This window comes from Indicator indicator, chromosome 13 (assembly GCF_027791375.1).
Source record: "Indicator indicator isolate 239-I01 chromosome 13, UM_Iind_1.1, whole genome shotgun sequence".
Taxonomy (NCBI): domain Eukaryota; kingdom Metazoa; phylum Chordata; class Aves; order Piciformes; family Indicatoridae; genus Indicator; species Indicator indicator.
Window position 1 is genome coordinate 28,639,542 of NC_072022.1, and position 16,223 is coordinate 28,655,764.

At 52.6% G+C, this 16,223-nt stretch overlaps 1 protein-coding gene across 1 annotated transcript in view; it reads left to right on the forward strand.

Annotated features, from left to right (window-relative positions):
• RSRC1 (arginine and serine rich coiled-coil 1) overlaps positions 1–6,948 on the forward strand; it is a 137,689-nt gene extending 130,741 nt beyond the window's left edge. The window contains exons 5-7 of the mRNA XM_054385774.1: positions 4,130–4,236; positions 5,771–5,920; positions 6,856–6,948. Of these exons, the coding sequence (XP_054241749.1) occupies positions 4,130–4,236; positions 5,771–5,920; positions 6,856–6,948 (350 nt within the window). The remainder of the gene's footprint in view (positions 1–4,129; positions 4,237–5,770; positions 5,921–6,855) is intronic.
• Positions 6,949–16,223: the final 9,275 nt, after the last annotated feature.

Consider the following 16,223-nt stretch of genomic DNA (forward strand, 5'->3'; position numbering starts at 1 on the left):
ATTAGCACTACTCTGCAGAGTTCAGCCCTAAACCATATCCCCAACACCACATCTAAACTACCTCTTCCAGTGTCTCCCCACCCTCACTGCAAAGAATTTCTTCCTCATCTCCAGTGTCCATCTCCCCTCCTCAAGCTTCAGTCCATTCCCATTTTAACTGGTTTAAAGTTGTTTTCCTACCACTTCATTAAGGTCAATTTCACTTTCCCCCTGGAATATTTCCCAAAAGACCCTAAAAAGCCTCAAAATTGAGGTTTAGGTTGAATATTACGAAAAATTTCATTCACTCCTGCAAGAGTGGTGAGGGATTGGCACAGGCTCCCCGGGCGGTGGTGGAGTCCCCATCCCTGGAGTTGTTCAAGAAACCTGTGGCCATGGCACTTGGGGACAGGGTTTGGTGGCCATGGTAGGGTTGGGTTGGAGGTTGGACTGGATGAACTTAGAGGACTTTTCCAACCCAAACAATTTTATGATTCCATGACTCTATGATTCCATGGTTCTATGATTCCATGACTCTATGATTACATTATTCCATGGCTCTCTGATTCCATGATTCTATGATTCCATTATTCCATGGCTCTCTGATTCCATGACTCTATGACTCTATGATTCCATTATTCCATGACTCTCTGATTCCATGATTCTGTGATTCCATTATTCCATGACTCTCTGATTCCATGATTCTTTGAACCTGGGAGTGACTGGAGGAGCTGGCAGGTGTGAACAGCTCAGAGGTGAGGGTAACCTGTCTGGAGGTTAACTCCATGGCTAGAACAGAGACCCGAATGTTCTTAGATTGCTTCAATGTGATGCTCTCCAATCCAAATCTCAAGCTTCCCATTGTGTCTTCTGCTAGATTTCATCCCCAGTACTTCAATTCTTTTCCCAAGTAAAAGCCCTTAGTGTCCAGATGTGCTTAGAAACAGTGGGGAATGCAGGCCTGTGACTGGAATGGCCATTAATGGGATATTTCATGCATTAAAGCAGCAAGTTGTAAGCACTCTGCTACTCCCCAGCAAGTCCTGAGGTACTTAAACTTGCTGTTTGATTCCATTACAAGTGAAGGAGCAGAGCACTTACCATTAACTTTTATGGTTATTACTACAGCCTTACACTTGGGCTTGATGACCTCAGAGGTCTTTTCCAACCTTAATGATTCCAAGCTGGAATACAAATTAAGAATGAAAACTTTTCTCTGCCCACAGCTGCTCTATTTTTTATATGTGTGTGTGTGTGTTTTTATTGTTTCTATGACTTCAGCAGGGGAAAAAAAAAAAAAGAAAAAAAAAAAGCCCAAAGTTGTGTCTTTGGAATTCTCAAAGCTGGGAAACAGTGTGGCCAAGTGTTGGAAGGATGCTGTGCCTCAGAGGAGAAATAGGGAAGCAGCAGGAGGATCCGGGGGGCTTGATCGTGGCTGAAGGGTGTTGGTTTGGATGCTTAGCCCCTCACCCCCCAGCCGTGTGCTGGTGGTCGCCTGGCAGGGATGCTGGGGGGTGCGCAGGGGTTGGCGTCCGCGGTTCCCCCGCTGGAGCAGACAAAGGCAGGATGCGGCCGGCGGCGTTGTGCGTGCTGCTGCCTCCCTCTAACGGCTGTGCAGGCGCCGGGATGCACGCAGCCGGCGCCGGGGACAGGCACCGGGCAGGGGGCAGAACTGGGGGTGGAGTGGGCAGGGTTGGGGGTGGACAAAACTGGAGGTGGAGTGGACAAAACCGGGCATGAGGTGGCCAAAACAAGCAGCAAGGTGGCCAAACCCAGGGATGAAGTGGCCAAACCTGGGGATGAGGTGGCTGAAACCAGGAGTGAGGTGGACAAAACAGGAGCTGAGATGAAATAAAAAAACAGGGGAGAGGTGGACAAAACAAGTGAGGTGGCCAAAACCAGGGGTGAGGAGTCAGTCCTTCATCCCTAAGGAGCTCCCACTGCTCACCCAAGTCAAGCTGGGCAGGAGAAGGGACACAGGCTGAGAGGAGAACTCTGTTAACACAGAACCCCATGGGAGCAGCTCATTTTGGGCTGATTTGCTGTGGTTTTGTGTACAATGATGGTGGAGGTCTCACCTCTGAGACTACCTTTACTTAATGTATTTTATGTGCTAGAAATAGCAAATAGATTTGATTTTAAATCCTTTTTAATTGACTATATCTAAGTTATGTATTTTATATGCTATAATTAGCAATTAGATTGGATTTTAATATATATTACTATAATTAAATACTATGTTTTATGTACTTTTGATATCAAATAGATTAGATTGGGAAGTATATTGCAATGTGTTGTCTTTCAAGTAATTCTTTTACATACTATAAATAACAAATGGAGTAGGTTTTAAGTGATTCATAGAATCATGGAATGGTTTGGGTTGGAAGGGACCTAAAAGATCATCCAGTTCCAACCCTCTGCCAGCCTGGAGAAGAGGCTGAGGGAGACCTTATTGCTCCCTACAGCTTCCTGAGAGGAGGCTGGAGCCAGGTGGGGCTTGGGCTCTGCTCCCTGGTCTCAGGTGCTAGAAGGAGAGGAAATGGCTTCAAGTTGCACCAGGGTTGGAGATAAGGAAAAATCTCTTTGCTGCCAGAGTGGTCAGGGATTGACACAGGCTGCCCAGGGAGGTGGTGGAGTCCCCATCCCTGGAGGTGTTCAGACACCTGTGGCCATGGCTCTTGGGGCCATGGTTTGGTGGCCATGGTGGGGTTGGGTTATGCTTGGACTGCATGGTCTCAGAGGCCTTTCCCAACCAAAGCAGCTCTCTAAGAATCCATTAATCAAACATTCTCCAACAAAATCCTTTCCATGCTCAGGGCAGTGCTGGGTTTAAGGCTGGGCTCTGGTGTGGGGTCTGTGGGGCTGAGCTGGGCAGAGGCAGCCCTGCAGGGTGCAGTGTGCATGGCAGGGAGCTGGTGACAGGAGAGCTCATTGTGAGCAGTGGTGCAATTGCCATTTCAGAGAGCAGCTTCAAACAAGCCCTCAGTCAAGGCACTGCTGATGTTTTTCCTCCTCTAACCTGGTCAAAGCCTGGCCCTGCACTGAGTTAGTATTGATTGATCCTTGCTCTGTAGCCTCTTAGCTTTCTGACTCCATTATTGTTGATTTTACTATGAAATACTTTTCTCCTTCCCACTGGCAGCTGACACACAGCATCTGGAAGCTGTTTTATCTCCCAATAATGTTTGTCAACAAAACCCAAAGCCCCCCCCATGTGCTAATGGGCTGTGCTCCCTCCAGTCCATCTTCCCCCTGTTCATGCCACTGATCTCATTCCAAACATTGCAGGATTTTATTTCTTGGGAGGGTTTGGTTTTTTTTTTTTTTTGCCCCCTCCATAGTCTGTCATTAGAGCAGACATGAAGAAATTCCTGTCCTAGCTGCTCAGCTTGCCTGGAGATCCTCAAAACCCACCTGGATGTGTTCCTGTGTGACCTGCCCTAGGTGGTCCTGCTCTGGCAGGTGGGTTGGATTGGAGGATCTCCAGAGGCCCCTTCCAACCCCTAACATTCTGTGATCCAGTGAGGCACTGGAACAGGCACCTCCAGGGAAGCTGTGGAGGCTCCAAGCCTGCAGATGTTCAAGGCCAGGCTGGATGAGGCCTTGAGCAACCTGGACTGGTGGGAGGTGTCCTGGGCAACTGTTCCAGTGTCTCCTCACCCTCCCTGTAAAGAGGATGCAAAGGTGCTGGCTCACCTATTGGGACATCCACAGCTAAGCCAAACTCACTTCCACACAAGCAGAAGTAGTTTTAGTGCTGCATCTGGATGGAGTTTTCTGCCCCATCCCCAAATCCTTCACTGCTCTGGCAGGGGGGTTGGACTGCAGGATCTTCAGAGGTCCTTCCCAAGCCCTAACATCTGATGATTCTCCAGGAGATCCTCCTGCCATAAATCCTGCAAGGACACCTCCATGCTTCTTCCCTTAGCATCTGGAGTGCTGTCAGGGCTGGAGCAATGCTGCCCAGCTCCAGGTTGTTATTCTGACTGCAGCAGAGGTTTTATCCCTGCAGCAGAGCACCTGAGGTCACATTGCCAGTGGCTTTTCCTGGTATCAGCTGTTGTAAAATCCATTCAAGGCATTGCTCAGAGCCAGCAGTTACCAAAAGCTTCCACTAATGTCCTCTGACACTGCCACCTTCTCTTTGTAGACCAAGCCACCCTGGTGGAGCAAGTGAAGCGAGTCAAAGAAATTGAAGCTATTGAAAGCGACTCCTTTGTTCCACAGGCCTTCAGATCTAGTAAAGAAGTCAGGAAGGTAAGTTGGCAATTTCCTTTCTGGCTGCAGGATCCTTTCAGAGCCAGGTGGAGGCTGGGCTGTTAATTCAGCTCCCCTTGATGAAGGAGCATTGATGTTGACAATCTTGAACCCCACCAACCACTCTCCTGTCTTCTTGGTGTGCTGCTCAAAGAAGAAGACATCTGGAGGAAGAGGATCTGCAGGAGGGCAGATTGAGACTGGAGATGAGGAAGAAATTCTTGAGAGTGAGGGTGGGGAGACACTGGCACAGGTTGCCCACGGAGGCTGTGGAGTCTCCTTCTCTGGAGAGCTTCCAACCCCTCCTGGGCAGTGTGCTGCTGGGCAAGCTGCTGTGGGTGCCCTGCTGGAGCAGGGGCTTGGACTGGGTCAGCTCCAGAGGTCCCTTCCAGCCCTCACTGTGCTGGGATCCTGGGATTTGCTCCCTGCAACCAAACAGTGCTGCTCTCAGCTTTCCACGACCCCACTGTGAGCCATCCAGGTTTCAGGAATGTGCCTGCACTTTGGCTGCCAAGTTCTCTAGGGGGCTTGGATGCTTTTGTCTTGGGATGTCTGCAAGGCAAGGTAGGGTTCAGCTTTCCCTTCTGCCCCTCAGGGCTGTTGAGTTCTCACTGTTTATGTTCTCCAGAACATTCCATTGCCTTTCCAGAAGTCTCTCAGACGTTCATGCAACTTTGTCAAGGGTCAGTGCTAGGCTGGGCACCAGAACAGTGCCAGAGGCTCTCCAGGAACCCCTCTGATTCCCAAAGGGAAGAGAAAGGGAAGAAGGAAGAGAGGCTGATGGGATGGGAAAGAAACTAAGCCAGCTGGGATGGGAAGAAGAATAATGCCATGGGATAAAGGCACAGAGACACAAACCAACAGGGAACCCAAGGCCTGAGGCAGGATGGCACCACTGGCACCACTGCTGCTGGGGGCAGGCACTGGGCAAGGCCCAGACTGCACTCAGCAGCAGAGGGGAACTGGATTCAGGAACACAGGGATGGGGATGGAAGACAGGAGGGACAGAGTCCTGCTGGGACAGCAGCCAGGAAAGAAGAGGCTGGACCCTGGGGATCCCTTAGCTTGCTCCTGAAGATGCCCTCCATGGGCTGCAATCCCTTGGTGGGCACTTGAGGGTCCCCTGTGCTGTCTGCTCCTCCCCACAGCTGGCCCCTCTGCCTTCTTGCCCCCCAAGGTGTGGCACAAGCTGTGGCAGTGCCCTTGGTGTGCCCAGGAGCAAGTCTCAGGCAGAGCCTTTCTGCCCCCCAGCCCTTGGCAGGAGCTGTTCCCATCAGCTTCTCCCTGCTAGCAGCAGTCCCTGGCTGTGCCAAGCTGCCCTGAGCTTCAGCAAGTGCCTGAGTGAGCAGGGACTGAGCTGGGCAGGGCCAGCACCCAGCAGCACTGCTGCTGCTCCAGCTCAGAGCAGGTCACTGCCTGAGGATCCTTCCATAGGTACAAGCTGCACTGGGGTGGAAGCTGAGTGCTCAGTGAGGATGCTGCCAGGTTTGGGAGCCTGAGGGTTCAACACTGAGCTGTGTTTGTTTCTGTGCAGTCATCAGAACCTGCTGAGCTCCAGTATGAGCCTGCACCCAGCGGGGTGGAGGGCACTGCTGAGCCATCTGCTCCTGACAAAGAGCCACCAGCAGCCAACATCCCTACTGCCATCAAGTATCAGGATGATAACTCCTTGGCACACCCCAATGTAAGTGTGCTGCCCAGGGCAGTGGAGTGCCCACCCTTGGAGGGGTTTCAATGCTGTGTGGATGTGGTGCTTAGGGCCATGGGTTAGCAGTGAGCTGGCAGTGCTGGGGTAAGGCTTGGGCTTGATGATCGTCAAGGTCTCTTCCAGCCAAGCCTGGACATGCTCAAGAAGTGGTCTGTGTGAACATCAGGAGGTTCAACAAGGCCAAAGTCTTACACCTCTGGTATCAGCACAGGCTGGGGATGAAGGGCTGGAGAGCAGCCCTGGGGAGAAGGACTTGGGGGTGCTGGGGGTGCAGAGCTGGAGAGGAGCCAGCACTGAGTGCTGCCAGCCCATCCCCAGCCTGGCCTGGGCTGATCCCCAGCAGTGTGGGCAGCAGGGGCAGGGAGGGGATTCTGCCCCTCTGCTGTGCTCTGCTCAGACCCCCCCTGCAGTGCTGGGACAGCTCTGGAGCCCTCAGCACAGACAGGGACCTGCTGGAGCAGGGCCAGAGGAGGCCACAGCAATGCTGGCAGAGCTGGAAGCTCTCTGCTGTGGGACCAGGCTGAGAGAGTTGAGGTTGTTCAGCCTGGAGAAGAGAAGGCTCCAGGGAGACCTTCTGGTGGCCTTGCAGTGCCTCAAGGGATCAGAAGAAAGTTTGGGACAGACTTGTGAGCAGGGCCTGTTGGGACAAGACAAGGGGGGATGGTTTGAACTGAAAGAGTGAGAGTCAGACTGGAGAAGGAAGAAATGTTTGACACTGGGATTGGTGAGATCCTGGCCCTGGTTGCCCAGAGGGGTGGGAGCTGCCAGTGCAGGTCAGGTTGGTTGGGGCTGTGAGCAGCCTGCTCTAGCAGGAGGTGTCCTTGGCCATGGCAGGGCCTTGGAGCTCAGTGGCCATTCTGTGACTCTGAAGACTCTGAAGCTCCTTTCCTTCTCCCCCCCTTGTCTCTCAGCTGTTCATGGAGAAGGCAGAAGCAGAGGAGAAGTGGTTCCAGAGGCTGATGGCTCTGCGGCAGGAGAGGCTGATGGGCAGCCCAGTGGCCTGACCAGCACCTTCCAGTCCTCCAGGAGTGCTGTGAGGAGCTCCACCATCCAGCTGCTGCATTCTTCCCCTTGGAGAGGCTTTTACTGCTCTGTATGAATTGTAGAGGGAATCGATTTGCACCTCAATAAAGATGAATGTCCTGTCCAGGACTCCTTGCTGTGGGGGCAGGCAGGAAGGCTACCAGAGAAGAAGGGGTTTGGGTTTGTACTGAGCCCCTCTGTGGTGCAAACACCAACCTGAGAGCTCAAGGAGATGTCATTTGCTACCTCCACATCAGAACAATAAAGAGAACCATGCTGAGGTTAGAAGTAAATGACCAAACCAGAGTGTCAGGGACAGCTGAGCCCCCAGAGGAGAAGTGCAACCTCCCTGGGGTGTGACTCCTGCAGCTGGAGGACTGCAGAAGGTCCTCCAGGCTTGGGACAAACCCTCTGGCTGTTAGCTCTTCTTCCTCCTCCTGGGTGTTGTGGGAGCAGAGCCTGAACCCCAAATGTCTGAGGGGTGTTCCCTGGCTGAGGGGCTCCTCTAAATGGATGTGGTCATCCTTCTGCTGGATCTGCACCTCTGGGGAGGCTGCAGTGAAACAGAGTGGTTCACATTTCCTCCAGCATCTCCTCACTGCTCTGCAGCATCCAGCAGCAGATATAACAGAAAAGTTCTGACATCCTTTGAACTGATTTTTTCTTGTTTTCAGCAGGTTTCATGGAATATCCTTTCTGGAGCAATTGAAAGCAGGACAGATGTTCACTAGAGGATAAAAATGAGCTTGGGCTGAGTGCCTGGGGAGTGGTTTTCACTCTGCCTGGGGGTGATGGCAGAGAGCTGTGTGGAGCAAGCCTCTGGCTGGCTGTGAAGCTGCTGTTTGCCTGCCTGGGGCCTTCAAATAACCACAGATTATTGAATCAGACCAAACTGCCCCCAAATGTATTTCCAATGGGTCCCACAAGCAGCTCAATGAGAGGGGTTGATGGGCAGAGATCATCCAAATCAAACACATGAGATTGGGAGCAGGAGAGAAGGACCTTGGGGGTGGGGGAGAAGCTGGACAGGAGCCAGCAATGGGCACTGGCAGCCCAGAAGGCCAAGGGCAGCCTCTAGGTTGCCTCCAGTGCCCATTGCCAGAGCTGGAGAGAGAGGATCCTGCCCCTCTGCTCTGGGGAGACCTCATCTGCAGGGCTGTGCCCAGCTGTGGGACCCCCAGTACAAGAGTCCAGAACTGATTTGCAGTGGTAAATGTTTGTCATTGTGCTGTCCTCTGGTTTCCTTCTCTGCTTCTTCCAGAAGTGAATAAAATCTGTTGGATCTCCCTGTAAGGCAGAGGTGTAAATCCCTCTTGGTCCCACACTGTCACCACCCTTGGAGGGGTTTCAAAGCTCTGGAGGTGTGGTGCTGAGGGCCATGGCTTAGTGGTGAGGTGGCAGTGCTGGTGTAAATGACTTTAAAAGTATCTTTCAACCAAAACCATTCTCTGACTCCAAGATTATTCCTCTTCTGTCAAAGGCTGGCAGGTGTTTGAGTGTCAGGGATGAAATGTGGAAGAAGGCAGCAACATCAGGAGGAAATTCTTGACAGTGAGACTCCATAACCTCTCTGGGCAGCCTGCTCCAGCACCCTCACACCAAACATCTTCCTCCTCCTGCTCAGATGGAACCTCCTGGGTTCTGCTTTGTGCCCATTGCTCCTTGTCCTGTCCCTGGGCACCACTGACAAGAGTCACACATCCAGGTGGGGTTGGAAAGGCTCCAGAGGAGACTCCACAACCTCTCTGGGCAGCCTGCTCCAGGCTTCCAGCAGCCTCACAGGGACAAAGTTTTCCCTTCTGTTCCCCTGGCACCTCTTCTGCTCCAGCTTGCCCCCAGTGCCCCTTGTGCTGTCCTTGGCCATCCCTGAGCAGAGCCTGGCTCCAGCCCTGCACATCTTTATCCCCAGCCAGGAGGGCAGCCCTCAGGCTCCTCTGCTCCCTGCAGCAGCTCTGTGCCTCTGGGATGGGCTCTTCAGGACTGGTGATACAAAGTTCCTCCTGATGCCCAACTCCCTTAAAGCTGGCCCCGGGGGGAGGTGTATAGGAGTGAGAAGGTAAAGCTGTAACCTGAGCTCTGGTAGGCAGCAAAGCCTCCTGGAGATCACATCAGCAAAGTGCTTTCCCTTGGGCTGCTGGCCAGCCACCAGCAATTACCATCAAGGCAGGTGGGCAGGGGCTTGATAACTTCTCAGTGCAGTGGTCACTACCCATGGCTGGTTTCCTGGGGTCAGCCAACATCTCCACAAGGACCTTTTGTGCTGATAACAGCTCCAGAGGGAGCTGTGTGCTGTTCAAAAATGGTTCTCACTGCTGTGAGAGCCTCTCACAGTGATCCCCTGCTGCTCACACGGTGGTGTCTGAGAGACCCCTGCCAGGCAGCAGCTCAAACTGCTGCTCCTGCTTGGGTCACTCTGCTAGCAGCAGGACTGGCTGAGCCTGAGGGCCTTTTTTGCAGCAGTAACCCAACCCCACCCCTCTCAATGGTGACAGCTTTCCAGCTGTCAACTTACCAGAAGGAAGTTATTTTTAGTGGAGATCCTTGAACTCTGGAAACCTGCTTCAGGAGAGATCAGCTTGAACCCACAGCTTAATCCAGGTATGGCACAGGGCTGTGGTGGCTCAGCTGGCACCAGGGATAAGAAGCAATCCTAGAGGTATTATTAGCAGTCCAGAATGTAGAATATTCTCCATTTCTAATTGTGGCTTAGTGCAGAATTATGTAATTTCTTTTTTTTTTTTTTTTTCATTTTCATTTCCTGAGTGTTCTCCCTCCCCTCCTTTGCTAAGGAGGAAAAAATCCAGGAGCAAGTTGCTGAGGTGGCTGATGTGAGGCCGTGCAGCAAGACTCAGACACTGAGTCACTCTGGAATTGCCACTGCAGGGTGAGCTGGGACATGATCCCTCTGCTCTCCCTGGAAGGAAGCAGGAGCTGAAGCTCTCAGCTAGCCCCAGGTGAAAATTGGAATTGCTGCTTGGCTAAGGTTTGGCTTCTTCAGAAAGCCCAGGCAGGCTGGGGCTGGGTGGGTGGCTGGTGGTGGTAGGAGAAGACTTCTGGCCCTTGGACATCGTTTTTGAACAGGTTGTAACTTCAGAGGGGTTGTCCCTCCACGGTAAAAATCTGCTTCCCACTAGATGTCTCTGCTGCCCCAGAGCAGTTGTCACTCAGCGGCTGCCTGGAAATGAGATGCAGGAAGCCTGAAGAGCAGCCCCAGAGGGAATCTTCTCAATGCTGATCGATAGCTAAAGGGGAGGAGGGGTGGCAGGAGGCTGGGGCCAGGCTCTTTCCTGTGCTTCTGGCTCTGAATATGTCTGATTTGGAGCTAGGGTGATGAGGCAGAGCAGTTTGTCCCAGAGTTTTCTGGTGCCTTACAGAATCCCAGCATTGAGGGGCTGGAAGGGACCTCTGGATATCACCCAGCCCAAGCCCCTGCTCCAGCAGGGCACCCCCAGCAGCTTGCCCAGCAGCACAATGCCCAGGGGGGGTTGGAAGCTTTCCACACAAGGACACTCCACAACCTCTCTGGCCAGCCTGCTTCAGCCCTCCAGCACCCTCACACCAAACAACTTTCTCCTCCTGCTTGCATGGAACCTCCTGGGCTCCACTTTGTGCCCCTTGCCCCTTGCCTGTCCCTGGGCACCACATCTTTACAAATACATCTGCTGCTCCAGAAGGTAAGCTCCAGATATCTATGATCTGTGTGGTGCTGTCCCTGGGGGAGTTTCTAGGAAGGAAAAGTGAATTTTTCCCCAAATCAGCTGCTGAATGGTGTGTGGCCCCTGGCTCAGCAGTACAGCTGTGTTCTGGAGCTGCTCTGCCAGGGGTGCTGGAGGGATTGGCACCTTCCTCAGGACACAGCAGGTCTGCACAGCTCTGGAGGCAATGGCCAGAGTCCCATGTTTACAGTTCTGAGAGATCCTGGATCCTTCCAGCACCTGAAGGGGGCTGCAAGAAAGCTGGGGAAGGACATTTGACAAGGGATGGGAGTGCCAGGATGAAGAACAATGGCTTTGAGCTGGGAGAGGGGAGATTGAGACTGGAGATGAGGAAGAAATTCTTGAGAGCGAGGGTGGGGAGAGACTGGCACAGGTTGCCAGGGAGGCTGTGGATGTCCCCTCTCTGGAGGTGCTCAAGGCCAGGCTGGATGAGGCCCTGAGCAAGCTGGGCTGGTGGGAGGTGTCCCTGCCCATGGCAGGGGGTTGGAGCTGGATGGTCTTGAAGGTCCCTCCCAGCCTAACCCATTCTGTGCTGTGTGAAAGGAGGCAGGAGCAAGTCTCATTAATCCCTGCTGAGGGGAACTCCACACTTGTGAAATGCCAAACTGCATTTGTGGGTCCCTTTCCCAGTGACTTTCAGTCAGTTTTTTGTCTTTACAAACCACTCTTTCAGCCCTCACACAAGTTCCAGAGCTGGGGAGTATGTGAATGGAATATCTATTGCAATTAAATATTAATGCCACCGTTATTACACATCTGCCTCTGGTGGCTTTCAAAACAGCCCTGCTTTTGTCTGACATTTAGGAGCAATTGATAACCAACTGCCTCAGCACTGGGCTGATGGCATGGAGGGGATGCAGTCAGCTCTGGAACAATACCACCAAAAGGACACTGCCACTAAAAACCAAGATTCAGCCTCTGGATCTCTAAGGCTAGGTGTAAGAGAAGGGAAGGGCAGGAGGGAAGGGTCCCTCACTGCTGCCCAGACATCTGAACAGGAACTGCTGAGCCCCTCAGGCCTGACTGGGGACTGCTGGGCTGAGGCCTCTCAAATTACCTTCAACCTTGCTGCTGACATTGCTCTGCCCAGCTTGATCAGCTCAGGGGAGGGTTTCCCCAAAACAGTTGAGGGAAAGAACTCTGCTGGAGAGAGTCCAGGGGAGGCTGCAAAGCTGCTGAGGGGCCTGGAGCAGCTCTGTGAGGAGCGAAGGCTGAGAGCCCTGGGGCTGAGAGCCTGCAGAAGAGCAGCCCCAGAGGGATCTGAGCAATGCTCAGCAAGAGCTAAAGGCTGGGGGGCAAGAGGCTGGGGCCAGGCTCTGCTCAGTGCTGCCCAGGGACAGCACAAGGGGCACAAAGTGGAGCCCAGGAGGTTCCATGTGAGCAGGAGGAGAAAGTTGTTTGGTGTGAGGGTGCTGGAGGGCTGGAGCAGGCTGTCCAGAGAGGTTGTGGAGTGTCCTTGTGTGGAGAGCTTCCAACGCTCCCTGGGCATTGTGCTGCTGGGCAAGCTGCTGGGGGCTTAGACTGGGTGAGCTCCAGAGGTCTCTTCTAGACTCCACCATTCTGGGACTCTGAGTCTCTTGGTGCCCAGCTTTGCAGAGCAGCCTTTCCCATTTGCCACACACTGCTGTTCAGCAGGAGAAAGCAAGGCCCAGGGCGGGGTCAGGCTGGATGTCAAGAGATATTTCTTCCCTGGAAGGGTTCTCAGACACTGGCACAGGCTGCCCAGGCAGTGCTGGAGTCCCCATCCCTGGAGGTGTTCAAGCAGTGTGTGGCCCTGGTGCTGAGGGACCTGGTTTAGTGCTGACCCTTCAGTGCTGGGGTAAAGGTGGCAGCAGATGATCTTGAAGGTCTCTTCCAACCAAAGATATTTTGTGATTCCATGACTCAGATTTTGCCCAACATCAGGGAAAGCCAACTCCTGGATGCCAAGGTGCTCAGACTGCAGCGTGCTGGTGCCAGAGAGCAGAGAGGTTGCCAGGGTTGAAGAACTCAACCTCCCCTCAGAGGAGACTGTTGGAGTTCAGCATCTTCAGCAGGTACTTACTGCTGGGTTGGGCATTGGGATGGCAAAATGAGATAGCTGCAACTGACTGGAGTGAGTCAGGAGCAAAAACCTCCCTGATACTCCAGGGTGTGCTGCCAAAGGCTTTGTAAAGCAACAGTTCCTGCACATGTTGGCAGCCAACATTCCTTTGGGATCAAATCCTGGAATTGGTGAGAAAAGCTCCCCCTGGGGCCAGCTCTGGCCTGGGCTTTGGTTGTGTTGTTTTGTAAAGCAGGAGGTTGGATTCCTGTGCCTCAGTTTTCACTCTGCTGACTGAAAATGGGAGCATAAAGGGGAAAGCTGCAGAATTAGGGCTGAGGAGAAGAAATGCTGCTTCCCAGTGAGGCAAATGGAACTCAGGAGTTCATTGCTGCAAGATAAAATTGATTCTGTGATTCTCTGATGCTTCTGAATTCAAGCCAACAGCTGAGAAACTCTCCATTGGGTTACAGCTTGTAGAAAGGACTTTAAAAGTTCTTATAGAACAAAGAAAAAGCTTTTCCTGCAGGTCTTGGAAATGAGTTTGTGTTCCAGTGATGCAACAGGACAAAGAAACAGCAAAAAACCCCAAACCCCCCAAACTTCTTCTTTTTAAACTTTGCTGAAGCCTTGAGTGGGGAAGGCTTCAAGTGGAGGCAGCATGGAGGTGTCTGCTGCAGCTGCAGTGGTGTTTGTTGCCCTGACAACAGCAGGCAGGCAGAGTTTATCAGCTCATGCATTATTGAGAGCCCCCTCCTTGCTGTGTGGTGGGAGGAAGCTGAGCTGCAAGGAAGTTAGGAATGGAAGGCTGTCAACAGCTTCAGAGAGTGCATCAGGTTGGAAGGGACCAGCAAAGCTCAGCTTACCCAACCTGCAGTCTCAGGGACACCTCCAGCCAGAGTAGGCTGCCCAGGAACACATCCGGGCTGAGCTCGGATGTCTGCAGGGATGGAGCCTCCACCACCTCCCTGGGCAGCCTGTGCCAGTGTCTCACTGTGCAGAACTCCCTCCTGATGTCCAGCTTCAACCTGCCCTGCTCCAGTTCCAAACCACTCTCCCTAGCAGCTTGGAGAAGTTGGTGCTGATACTGTGCAAAGGCAGTGACAGCAGCTGCTCTGCTGATGCCACAGAAGATGTTTCGTACCCACTGGTGGAGCAAGAACAGGGGCAGGGATCTCCTGCAGCCAGGGATTTTCACTGCAGTCTGTGAACAAAGGGCTGGAGCAGCTCTGCTGTGAGGCCAGGCTGAGGGAGCTGGGGGTGTGCAGCCTGGAGAGGAGAAGGCTCCAGGGGGACCTCAGAGCTGCCTGCCAGGACCTGAAGGGATCCTGCAGGAAGGCTGCAGAGAGACTTTTGCTGAGGGTGTCTGAGACAGGCCAAGGGGAATGGTTTGGAGCTGAGGCAGAGCAGGGTTAGAGTGGAGCTGAGGAAGAAGTTCTGCAGTGTGAGGGTGGTGAGAGTCTGGCACAGGCTGCCCAGGGAGGCTGTGGCTGCCTCCTGCCTGGGGGTGTTCAAGGCCAGGCTGGATGAGGCCTTGAGCAGCTGAGTCTAACTGAGAGGTGTCCCTGTTCATGGCAGGGGTTTGGAGTAGATGATCTCTGAGGTCCCTTCCAGCCTGAGCCATTCTAGGAGTCTCTGAAGATGTCTCATGATGCAGAAACACCTCTTTTGCTACTGACCTGAGGAGTCTTTCTTTTTCCTTCCTTTCTTGATGTCTTCTTTGGACCTCTCTTTTCAATGTTATATTCACATTTTGATCTCCATTTCTTGATAACACAAGGGCCCATGATCAGTTAGCTCTAATTATGGCATTCAAAACTAGCTGGCAATTTTCTTTCTTCTCCTCTGTACAACCTTCATGTGGGTTCTGGCTCTCTTCCCCCCAGTGCAGTTGCCTGCTGGCACTGTGCCCAGTTAAACATGTAGGCAGGAAAGCAATTTTCACCTCCACGTCTCGACAGTCCCCTCTGGTTAGAAACAATCCTGGTAGAGCAAACACAGCTGATGGATACTCAGCTCCAAGGCAGAAATAGTCCTGCAACAGCAGGACCAGGGCAGGGATCATCCACCTGTACTGGGCACCAGTGAGGCTGCACCTTGAATCCTGGGTTCAGTTGAGGGCCACTCACACCAAGAAGGACATTGAGGAGCTGAAGCAGGGCCAGAGAAGGACAACCAAGCTGGGGAAGGGTCTGGAGAACAGGGCTGGGGAGGAGCAGCTGAGGGAGCTGGGGGTGTGCAGCCTGGAGAAGAGGAGGCTGAGGGAGACCTCATTGCTCTCTACAGCTCCCTGAGAGGATGCTGGAGCCAGGTGGGGGTTGGGCTCTGCTCCCAAGGAACAAGTGATAGGACAAGAGGAAGTGGCCTCAAGTTCTACCAGAGGAGGTTTATGTTGGCCATGAGGAACAATTTCTACCCCCAAAGGGTTGCCCAGCCCTGGCCCAGGCTGCCCAGGGCAGTGGTAGAGTCCCCATCCCTGGAGGGGTTTGAAAGCTGTGGAGATGTGGTGCTGAGGGCCATGGGTCAGTGCTGAGCTGGCAGTGCTGGGGTAAGGCTTGGACTGGATATCTGAAAGGTCTCTTCCACCATAAATGACTCTCTGTGTCTGCTCTCTAGCTGTTTTCTACTGGTTTGGTACATTTTCCACAGCTGTGTAGCTCTAACCAAGCTCATCACAGATCCCAGTGTAGTGTAATTGATGGGAGACTTAGAGAGAGATTGGGAATGGAGATGAGGAAGAAATTCCTACAGTGAGGGTGGGGAGAGACTGGCACAGGTTGCCCAGGGAGGCTGTGGCTGCTTCCTCCCTGGAGGGGTTCAGGGCCAGGCTGGATGAGGCCTTGAGCAAGCTGGGCTGGTGGGAGGTGTCCCTGCCCATGGCAGGGGCTTGGAGCTGGATGAGCTTTAGGGACCCTTCCAACCCAACCAATTCTGTGACTGTGTGAATCTGCACAGAAGGCATGAGGCAGACTGAAATGGGTGCAGATGAAAGAGCCCCTGAGCATGAAGGGAAGCTGAAGAGAAGTGTTAGGAGAGGATGTTTGGGTCAGGAACCTGCACAGGTGTCTCTGGAAGGGAGAGAGAGCAGAGAGAATTATAAATGCCAACACACACACAGAAAGTCAAGATGGCAAAATGACCTTTTGTTCTGGATGAATGTGTTCCTCCACCAAGCTCTGAAGTCTGGATCACATTTAAACAGCCACAGAACCAAAATGAATAGGAATTAAGAAGGTAAATTAATTCCTGGGGGAAATCACTGTAGATCTCATTAGCTGAGGAACAAGATACCTTAAAACTTTTAATTAAAGATAATATTTAGGTGCAAATGAATAATAGTTGGCAGGTTTCAGCAGAAAGCATAATCTCATTTATGCAAAGTTTTCTGATATTAAGGCAGACATCATTAATCTCATTGGAGATGCCCTCCAGACTGACAGCAGCGAGGTGATTTCTTACACAAGGCTTTTTATCTGCACAAAAGAAACCTAAGTGGAGCAGACAGGAAGCAAGAGAG